At 41.7% G+C, this 11,262-nt stretch overlaps 1 protein-coding gene across 1 annotated transcript in view; it reads left to right on the forward strand.

The window, feature by feature from the left end:
* Farsb (phenylalanyl-tRNA synthetase subunit beta) overlaps positions 1 to 10,536 on the forward strand; it is a 67,874-nt gene extending 57,338 nt beyond the window's left edge. Inside the window, exon 17 of the mRNA XM_004864478.3 lies at positions 10,214 to 10,536. Coding sequence (XP_004864535.1) covers positions 10,214 to 10,365 — 152 coding nt within the window. The 3' untranslated portion in view covers positions 10,366 to 10,536. The remainder of the gene's footprint in view (positions 1 to 10,213) is intronic.
* Positions 10,537 to 11,262: the final 726 nt, after the last annotated feature.

Here is an 11,262-nt window from a genome sequence, read left to right on the forward strand (position 1 = left end):
ATCTTGCAGTGCTGCCCGGGCTAGTCTTGAGCTTGTGAGCTCCAGCCTTATCCTTCTGAGTAGCAGGGACTCCAGGAGTTGCCAGCATGGCCAGCTTGAGACTTTGAGATCGGGCAGTTGATAGTCTTTCAATCACACACATCTTCTTGCACACTTTAAATCATCTCTAGATTACTGATGATACCTTTAATGCAGTGATATACTATATAAGTAGTTGATATATTTTATTGTTTAGGGAATAATGACAGGAAAGGAAAGACAGTACGTGTTTAGTACAGATGCAATCTTTTAAAAAATTTTCCAGCCACAGCTGCTTGAATCTGCGGGTGTGGAACTTGTGGATACAGAGGGCCGACTGTATATATTTTTGAAGGCCGTTAAGGCCACAGCAGTACCTACCGTTTCAACCTAACGACACTTTGGCTTCATTCCATTTTCCTCCTGATCCATATTTGTACTTCTCTTCTCTCACAGCGGGAGACCTGCTCCCTTTTTTCTTTGCTTGTTTACTCACTGGATCCAAGCCCGTCTGTGCCTAAACTCTTCTTCTTCGCCATCTTGTCCCTTGTGTGTTCACTCTGCCTTTCCCTGTGAGACTCTCTGCCCCTGCATGGCTGTCTGATCTCTGTCAGACGCCCTTCTCTTCCCTTTCCCTTGGACCCTGAAAGGGCTTTGCTGACAGCTGGATTTCCCATCCAAGAGCATTGTTGAGACTTAAGGATTTGGGGCTACCATTTTCTTCTCCCCTCTTTCGACTTTGCCTTGTCATTTATTCCTTCACAAGAATGAAGTAATTAGCCAGGATCTCAACAGCTTTTTCACAATTTCCATTTTGTTCCTTCCTTATTTAATTGAACCAAAACATTGTTTGGTTTTGTTAACTCCATGTTTCCAAAGCTAGTAGCTTGCTTATCATCTCTTTAGGTTATCTAGGAAATGAGAGGTTCGTTAAAATCACTTTTTGACATTTCCCTCAATGTTTGATTCGGAAATCCTGTTTTACTTTCTCATTGGTGGGATAAAATACCCAGCTCCCACAGGTTAGAAGAGGAGAGGTTTATTTTGGCCTACAGTTTGTAGACACTCCAAGTCAGGGCAGCATGGCAGAGGGGACAGAGCCCATGGCAGGGCAGGTAGGAAACAGAGGGGTTCAAGGATCAGGGGAAATACATTCCACCTCTTGCCACCAGGCTTCCCCTTCCAGCATCACACCCAGCTAAACTCATGAGTGGACTAGTCCAGCGATGAGTATCACACACCCAGGATCCACTTAACCTAATCTGCTTTGTGTAGAAATCAGAAATAGATATTTTATTGTGACTTTTTGGGGTAGTGGTAGAAGTTTAACTGAACGTCCATTAGATGTCTGACTTTTCCGGTTTCTTTCATCTGCCAGCATGTTTCTTCTCTTCCCCCCGATATTTTACTTTGGAGAGATTCTTTCCTATTTTGTTTTGTTTGTCTGTTTACTGCAGGAATCAAATAAGTTGATATTCATTTAAAGTAGTCTCAGTACTGTTTTTATATCAGTGATAGGCAGGCTGAGATCCCAGTTCTGCTGTTGTTGGGTTGTTTTGCTTTACTGATGTTGGATAGCTGGTGGGAGATAAGGGTTATGTTCCTAAGTTTTATGCACATCCATTGCAGCGTCCATTCTCAGTGACTGTGGTAAGAGTTATCCTCTCATATTGGCACAGGGAGGCTTGCTGTGGGCAAGAGGGAAGTTCAGACAGCCTCTCCTTCAATTGCACCTTCTCCAGTGCTTTTGACACAAGTCAGAAACCACCATGAGAACAGAGGACAAACAAACACCTGGGCCCTTAATGTGTTGCTCATTAAAAGCATGTTGTTTGTGTTCTTATGGGGCAAACAGACTTACTGTGAGACCTAACTAACTCCATTTTAAAGTTTGACTCCATCTTAAAATAAGACAGTGAAGTGGCCTTGACATAAATTCCACTTCACTGAAGTCAACTATTCCCCTAGTCTCCTTTGTGCCCATAAAATAATGATAAAATGTCCTTGCTGTGGGATGACGGATAAAAAAAGGACACAGCTCCTAACTCAATCCTCTGTCTGCCCAGAAAACAGATGCTCCCGGGCCCATTATCTATAGAACATTCTGTCAATGTGCTGATTGTTCCTTTTTCCCATAAACTCTACATGTAGCCACCCCTCAACCCCCCATGCTTGGTAAATATCAACCAATCATGTAACTGCTAAATGAAACATCCCCAAACCTTGCGGTAGCCACAATAAAAACCCTGCTGATTTGGAATTCGGGGCTCTCAATCCTGATCCGCTGCGTCAGTGACGGTTGAGTGCCTCTGCTCGAGCTTGAATAAACGACCCTCCTGTGTTTACATCGGAATCGGCTCCTTGGTGGTCTTTGGGGACTTCGCGATCTGGGCACAACATTACGAGTAGTTTTTGCTAAAAACTGTGACTCCTTACTTGGTCGTACAGGTACCTAGTATGTAACTAAAAGCAGAACAAAACTTGGTTTCCATTTTGTGTCCTTTATTACCTTAAGTTTTTGGATATAGCTATGTTAGTCACTTAGGAAGTTTGCAGAACAAAATTTATTAGCCTTAAATTTACCCAGCCCTTTCAAGACTAAGGACACCAAGGTAAGAGATTTACAGGGGCATTGAGCTACACCTAGAAGCCTCCATTGCCCAAAACCTAGGGTCACTTTGGATTCCAGCAGAACATCACGAGACTGAGACTGCCCCAAAGAGTCATCTCATGGAATTGCCCCTCAAGTCATGAGGGTTCCTCCAGAGTACAGCAGGGCTGATACAATGATCACCCAGCCCCTAGCCCCCACAGCTGGTCCCTGTACTTTTGTGAATGGGCCAGGCTGATTTCCTGTGCCCTCCTCCATTTCTCAAACTGAAGCCCTTTTCCTGTTGTCCCTTTCCATACAGGACCAGTGTGATCTTTGCTCTCAGCTGTGCTGTTACCTGGCCATATGGTTTTCTTCACCTGGTTCGCTCTGTTTTCTCTGATATCAAATAAGGGAATGGACAGGATTGTCTCTGGGGTCATTTCCACCTCTAAGATTCTGTAGGAGCTAAAATTCTCAGTGGTCTCTGCCACAGGTTCTAACATGCCCATCCTTTTCCTTTGGCCTTTTATATCGTGTCACTGTGGTACTTACAGTATTTATCTGCTCAGAAAATTCTAGCCTTGTTTCACGATCTGGAATTTTATTAAGAGTATTGTGTTATGTGGGATTTAAAAAATATATAGTTGTTTTTCCTGGAAGGCTGTAGGTTTCGTCAGTCACTATTATGTCATAGTAATAATATTGCAGAGCATGCCTGGATGTGTCCTAAGGTTATAGAGGTCTCCGTCCCTACCTTATGTTTTGTTTATTTACTTAATTTTAAACCAGAAGAAGTTTGCAAACATGAACTGGACAGCTTGACAAAAAGCTTGAAAGCATCACGCTGTGGGCCTTATGTGCCCTCAGGCCACACACAGAGGCCTTTCTTCCACCTTTGCCTGCTCTCCAGCCAGTGCTGTTGCTCGCCTTGGGTAAGGCTCCTGATCTTGTGCTTCACTTTTTCCCATCTGTAACTTGCCTGTCCCACAAAGGGCTTGGCCAGTTCACTGCTTTTACCGGGGGTGCAAGGTGCACAGAACACCAAGTTTTTATAATTTCATTATTTTCCTTTTCTTCTACACATTCTCCTGCCTGTCAACTGAAATCTAATTCTGGAACTAAAACACATCTGTTACAATTGCACGTTTGTAGTTAGATTTGTTGCATGTTCACAAAAGGTCTCAGCTGAATTTGTTGAATGTGAAATTACGGACTCCATGTCATATACTCAACATTTCTACCTTAGGTCTGCCACAGTTTCTATTATTACCTTCACCATTATCCCTACTACACGATACATGTACAGGAAGTAATACGTTCCTCATACTTGGTTTGAGAAACAGTCCCCTTAAAGGTTTTTGTCAGATGCAAGACTAGAAAAAGAAGCATTTGTTGGCCCAGGAAGGTAGGGTGATCCATACTTTTTGCTTTTGAAGTTCTTATTCTGAATATATCTATGAATACTTAAGAATATGACAATTTGGCAGAAAAAGAAAATTTAAATGTCAGGTGTAGGAAGATGGCATTTTTTTTTTTTAGGAATAAGAATTTTCAAAATTGATTGATAGACAATACTTTCAAAATCTAGAGTAAATACCCTTTTGTTTTATACAAATTAATTTGAGACTGATTTAAAGTTGTAGTTAGATATGTTACCTTTGAGTTTTTACAATGTTTCTGACTTGCTTTGGGTTTCAAAATATGAGGGTGATTGTCAGTATGTGGGATGTGTAGTAAAGATTGGACTTTAAAATAGATCTTATGTTTTCCAGCTTCTATTTACTTATGTAGTATATGCCCTACAAAGTTCCTAGATTTGGTGGTAAGACATTTGGGAAAGTGATAGCTGTGGATGTAGGTCAGTGTTAGCACACTTGCCTAGTTTGCGTGCAGCCTTTGGTTCAGTCCCCGGCGCCACAAAAGGGAGAGAGAGGGAGAGTCATGGAAATAAGAATCAGTTTCTCTACACCAACTAGAACCGGGAAATTTTGGAGTTAAAATTCCAAATACTTACTTAGATGTAAAAAGATTGTAGTGATTTGTAAAAGACAGTTCTTTATTAAAATTATTGAAGAAATTTCTCTAGTAGTTAGAGGACTAGGTAGTTGGGGCTTTGCCAGTTTCTTTTTAGGAATAAGGTGCCCGGGCCCCTGTCCTCATTTGCACTAGAACATGCCATGCCCTTCCTTGATAGAGTGCCGCAGCTCCCTGGTGCCCTGTCCAAGTTCCGCGCTGTGGGATTCAGAAGGTGCCAGCTCTTCTCCCGTCCAGTGGCTTTCGCTTTAAGAGTTAATGGTGTCTGCAGGTGTGTTGGGATTAGCACAGTAAAGTTGTGTAAGAGGGTTTTCTTTCTTTTGATCTTCAGAAGGGGATGAAAGATGCCCATTAAACTCAAAGGATTAGGTCCCTTCTCTTTACAGACTTTAGGTACCATAAATATTTCACTTCAGATGCAAGGTGAAGAATTATATACATCTCAGGGGAAATGAGTGTTTTATATTACCAGTTGGAAATTATTCAATCTCCACTTACAAATTTAATTGTCTTTATAGAGAAATTTTCTCCCAACTATACTGGGATCTGGAAAAAAATGGGTTTTTGTTATTTATACCTCGTGAATGATATTTTGGCTCTGCCTTTTTCTTTTTATAAGTTAATGTCCTACTTACTTTGTGCTCTTCCCACCCTTTCTGTAATTCCATTGGCGACCTCAAAAATCTGCATGTTCTAAAAGTTTGAAAACAACTAACCTTAAAAATGACACCATGTTCATATGCATGGCATATGTGTTGTTTTAGTCTTGTAGTCTTATCTTTTCCTTCAAGTCAACATTATTTAGAAAAGGAAGGTGATATTGATGTACTGGCAGTGAAATTAGACAAGAGTAGATGATTTCTGTTTCTACATTCTCAGAAAACTGATGGGAAACCAGGAAAAATTACTGCATAGGGAATTACAGCTTAAGCCCTATTCCCCTCTGCTTTGTCACCTGCGCTGTCATTTTCACTCTAGAATGGAACACTGGGGAACTTAGGGGGGTGGTAGCTGTCACCCCTAGAGTCAGCCTGTTAAATGATTAGTCTTTCCTTTGCTTAGGACAGACTTAAAATACATTCAGTTGGCCCAGTGGGTTTCAGTATCTATATACTTCTTCATTTTCTACCTCACCCCTGAATTTGGGGACTTATGTATGTGGAAAACTTACAAGGGGGATTTTTATTATTAGCTATAACATATGTGATATACAGGCATTCCTTTTCCAGTGTTCCTTATCCTCTTTTATTTTATTCTTATTTTATTGTAGAACAATTGGGTGATAAAATAGCAGATTACAAGCAGTAACAAAATGTGGGATCGAACCCCGAAGCATATACTGATAATATGATGGAAGGGAAGAGTAGAATGGCATGTGCAGATGATTTTTTAGAGATGGGCCAAATAAAGGGCCAGAGCAATGTGCTGCATGTAGCCACTGTCAGCGGGTTTGGGGGAAGGATTAGCAGCCTCATGCTTGACAACATAGTTCGATACTTTCAGATCCGGGTCTGCTCAGTTACCGCCTTAAGCTCCCACTTCCGATGCTTCATAAAATTATAGGAATGACTCTGTGTATAATGGTTATCCAAACCCCGGGCCATACTATTACTCCAAAAGAGGATGGCCCGAAAAGAAACTGTGAAAGGTGTTTGGCATCGAGCAAGAGAGCGCTCACAGACTCTGATGGTCAATTAGCCAGAAAATGTGCTAAAGACTGGGTGCTGCGCTGGATTACGGCCCAGGAATGGCCCCGAAGTCCTCAGAGTGGTCCTGCCTGCCTTTGGAGCTCAGAGATGATTATAGACCTCAAGGAGATGCCACAAAGGCTTTAATTAAGGGGCTCACTCCCACTAAGTTTGGGAAATTAAACTCTTATTTGTGCTTCACTGACGTTTCTTTTGTCTGGGCTTCCACATGTATTTCAACAAGAACACGATTTTCTCAAAATCTGCTTTGCATTGGAAGCTGTTTTACTGTGCTAGATATCAGCAAAGTTGAAAGTTTAACCATCTCGAGGTCCTCTGTGCAAAGCTGGGCTCGAGAGAGGTTTTGTGAGGGGCCTCTGGGCACGGGTTGAAAATCATAGTATTTAGACATCGTAATATACCAATAAACTGGGAACTCCACTTTGTTCTTAAATACATAAGTAAAAGAAAACTAATGCACCCTGAAGATTTGGAATCATAGACTTTGAGTCACAGGGCAGTATGATTTTCCTTTAAGTGGCAACTTTATATCTCTAGGCACAGAATGTTGCTTTTTCTCTAAAAATGTTTTTGTTTGTTGATGAGATAAAAGTAGTTTTTGGATGTTGGCTACCATCCAGATCTGATTTTTCATAAGCCCGGGCCTGTATTCAGTTCCATTGGGAAGCAACTTCTTTCATTACTGGGCAGGCATGGGTTTGGGATGCATTAGTCAGAGCTGGAGCTTTATGAGCACATCGATCTGACTGAGTTACCCAGCCCAACTGCCCTCCTCTCCCAGCAGTGGGGATTTTCTCATCTTTGAACTCTCCGCCCTGATTGCTGCCGCCGTGGTGGGGTGTGTCCCCTTTGTTTCACTAGTCGAGCAATTCTGCCTGCAAAGTTTGGTTTGAACTATAAGGGTTTTTAAAACATCTGTAGTTTCACATTTTCTTTCAGTATTGATTGTTCTTATGTAACATCAGTCAGGTGACACGCTTTTTAGGTTCTCTCAGGACCCCTTGTTAACTTGAAGGCCCTTTTGTGTGGCTCTCGATTTGGGTACGTTGAGTTCAGCTTGCTCTCGCTGAACAGGCAATATGAAAAGCGTAAGTATTTAGACTATAATTTGACCTTGTTAGAAGTGAAAAATGGCCCCAAAAAGTTAAAAATTGTGTGGTTTTTAGCAAGGTGGAGTTTACTCAGAATCCCAGTTTGGGGCTTAGTGTTAAATACAAGGGCAACAGGGGTCTTGGGCACTTGCTCCTCTGGAACATAATGTAGGGCTCAGACTCAAGACCAGTTCAGGACGCTCAGGGACTTGGTAGGCCTGTGTACTGGGGTGACAGTGTTTGTCATTTATATCTTAGAATAAATACCCTTGTACTTGGGTGTGTTTTAAATAAGGCATAATGTGAATTTTAGTTCTCTTGGCTTTTCTTTGGAAAGAAGGAAACTGTATATAAAGTGATACAGATATTTTTGAGAATTTACCTAGTTGGCTAATGAGCTAAATGCAAAGTTTGATCCAAACTTATACAAAGAAGTAGAGCTAGCAATTACAGAAGAATATAACTGAATTTTGCTTAAGAAAAGTACTGATTCAAAAGTTGTTTTGTGAAGTAAAAGGTCTGAGTTCTTATCTCTGAGGCTTTATTTTGCTAACATTGTCAGAACTAGCACATCTGGCTTAAATTCTAAAATAGTTTGGTTTTATGCTTCAGTAAAAATGAATCCAATCAAATTGTAGTTGAAGTTAGATAAAAGGAAAGACTTTGTATAGCAAGGTTATCAGGGAAGGTCTTGAACATTTCCTTTCTGAGTAGCCTGTAAAAATAGGATGGTATCCTTTTCAGATTGTGCGTGTGTGTGTGTGTGTGTGTGTGTGTGTGTGTGTGTGTGTGTTCTGTATGAAGAGGTGCCAGGGTAATAGAATAAGTGGTTCTCAGCAATCCTTCCTGGTCTGCAATTTCTGATTATTCTGTTCACCAACAACACTATACAAGCATTATTAGTTGTCCTTTGAAGATTTCTTGCCTTTTTATTTATTTTTTTGTTGAAGAGGATAATAAATTTTTGTTTTGATAGAATTAAAGTGTGCCATCTTTATCAAATTTTTGCAATAATGAATACCTTACTGAAACTCTACATTATAAATCCAGTTTGGTTTCTGAATTACTTTCTCATCCTTGCCTTTCTCCATATGTGTAGATTAGTGTATAGAGCCAGATATAGAACTTAAATGTAGTCCCTAGAAATTAAAGCAGAATTTTTATTTAGCTTGATGGGATGTGAAAAGTAGGCCATGTTATGTTTCAACCAGGTTGCTTTGGGGTTAAGAATGACCATTAAACATGTTTTTTCAGATCTCACACAGTAATGCAGGGCCTGTAATACCAGCTCCTTGAGAGGCTGAAACAAGAAGACAAGTTCAAGGCTAGCCTGGGCAACTTAGCAAGACCCTACATCAAACAAACAAAACAACAGCAACAAAACAGTGTGTTTATATGTGTAGGGGTGGGTGGTTGCTGGGGAATGCAGCGCAATGGAAGAATTCCCCTGGGTTCAATCCCCCGTCCTACCAAATTACAACAACAACAACAACAATGATGATGATGATGATGATGATGATGTTTTTCACGTCTTTCCCCAGAAATATAAACAAACAGCTACAGGGACTGGTAAATGTATATAATTCTGTCTCTATGGTATTAAGTTGACAGTAGAGGTCCCCCTCCACTGCAGCCAATCCTGTATTCTTTTTTTTTTTTGGTACAGGGGATCAAACTTGGTTCCTTGTGCTTGTGAGGCAGGCAGCAGAACCACTGAGCTAAATCCCCGGCCCTCAATCCTGTATTCTTAATTATGCTGAGCTTGAACCATGAGAGACTCAGCAGTTTGCTCTTCCATAAATAATGCAGGGGCTCTGAGAGGCAAGCTTGTGGCCCAGCCCCACTGGTATTTATAGTTGATGCCAGTAAATGTTCTGATTGAATCAGTCAGGAGCTACGGCCTGATCCCTTTTCAAGTCAGTGTCGAGAGAAATGAATCAACATTTTTTAAAGCTTGAGTCTGGAGCATTGATAAAGTCTGGTGGCGCTGGTAACTTAGTACCAGGGAGTGAGCCTAGATGTTTTCTAGTTTGTTTTTAGCTGGTTAAACCTCAGGAACGGTTACTGGTTTGCAAGCTGTATCAGTACACTGGCACCAGATGAAGAGAGAACTTTCTGGCAGACTTGTAGAGCAGGAATCGGCTCCTACTTGTTTGGGGCTGGCTTTGCTGTGGGTTTATAGAAGATGCTCCAGAACTGCTTAGGAAGCTGTTTTCAGGCAGGAACGTCAGTCGCTTTCTGGGAACTGGGCCTGTAATTAGACCTGCGGTTCCCCGTAGCCCGCCTGTGACACTGCAGCTTGGGTTTCTCCTTGTAATAAGGTGGAAAAGAGTGGCGTCACGAAGGGTAAACGAATCCATTATCCAGCAAGTACCCCTATGGACAGACCTGTTTTGCAACACGTTCTTCCATGCAGGCTCATCAGTTTTACATTTCATGTTCTTGATCCTTTGCAGGACCAGCTCCAGGTGTGAGCAGAATTCCCCCAGCCTCCCCTTATTCTGCTCCTGTGGCCTCTTGTGTTTCAGCCTTCCTGTTCAGGACCCTTGTTTTCATATTTGCCCCTGCTGTTTCTCCTTGCAGGAGTTCCTTGGTGCAATAGCAGATGCTTCTTGTTAAATTAGAAAGTGTGAGGAGGAAACACTGTTTTCGCAGCCAGTGGTTTAAAGAATGGTTATTTTTAAAGCAGATGTATAGGCTCTTAGTGTTAAAGGCCTGTTGATATTTTCCCCAGAAGTGACACTGATTTTCTCTCTCACTGTTTTTAGGACCTCCTTTCTTCCCTGGGCGGTGTGCTGAGATCTTCGCCCGGGGCCAGAGCATTGGGAAGCTTGGAGTCCTTCATCCTGACGTTATCACCAAATTTGAGCTGACCATGCCGTGCTCCTCCCTGGAAATCAATATTGAGCCCTTTCTGTGAAGTTGGGTCTCTGTCATGTGATTCTCTCCCCGAGTGTCCTTTCTCCTCCCTGATACTCTTAGCCCGCCTCCGTAGGGAGCATCCATTTGTGCTTTAATGTTTAATAAAGAGAGAAGCACTGTCAGGCTCCCGGGCAGCCTCATTGGGCTGGCTGGTGCAGTTTTGAATGTGTATCTGTGTGACACTGCACTGTGGTGCTAAAGAGGGCCATTTCCGGGCGTGGCAAACTGGTTCTGGAAGCAGGTAGTGCTGCTCAGTCATCAGAGCTTCTTGCTGACACCGGTGACTCCTGCATAACAGGATCCTGTTTTTTCCTTATCGATGAGACAAGGTCATTGATTAGAATGCACATTGCAGAGTGTGAGGTAACCATGGCTTTTAGCTTTCGCCTTTACATGCATTTGTCACTGGGAAACAACAGAATATAACTATTTTTAGTGAATATTTATTTTATTTTTCTTTTGGTACCGGGGATCAAACTCGGGACCTGGCACTTGTGAGGCCGGCACTGGAACCAAGACTGTTTTTCGAAAACCTTTAAAAATCAATTATGGTCAAGCAGTTACAGGCTTTGAAGTTATTTTAAAGTGAAAGAAAAACCTGTAACACAGGTGTTCAAAATACTTGATGTATTTATTTGCTTACTGGTGCATATTAATTTCATAGAATACTGAGTGTCATTGTGGCATATTCATACTTGCAAAGGTATTTTTTTTACCCTCTATGGCACTGTGAGAGAAAGCACAGGTACATGCAACATAGATGTGTTCTGCTAAAAGGGGGCCAGGTAGGCCGTACATGTTACTGTTATTTGTCAGTTATAAAACCAAGATTTTAAACACTCAATTGAGTCGCTAGTTTTGGTCTTGTTTTAGAGGGAAGTATAAGATCTCCTGT

The sequence above is a fragment of the Heterocephalus glaber genome, unplaced genomic scaffold, assembly GCF_053883595.1.
Source record: "Heterocephalus glaber isolate CG9 unplaced genomic scaffold, H.glaber_assembly_v1.0 deba00000621, whole genome shotgun sequence".
Classification (NCBI taxonomy): domain Eukaryota; kingdom Metazoa; phylum Chordata; class Mammalia; order Rodentia; family Bathyergidae; genus Heterocephalus; species Heterocephalus glaber.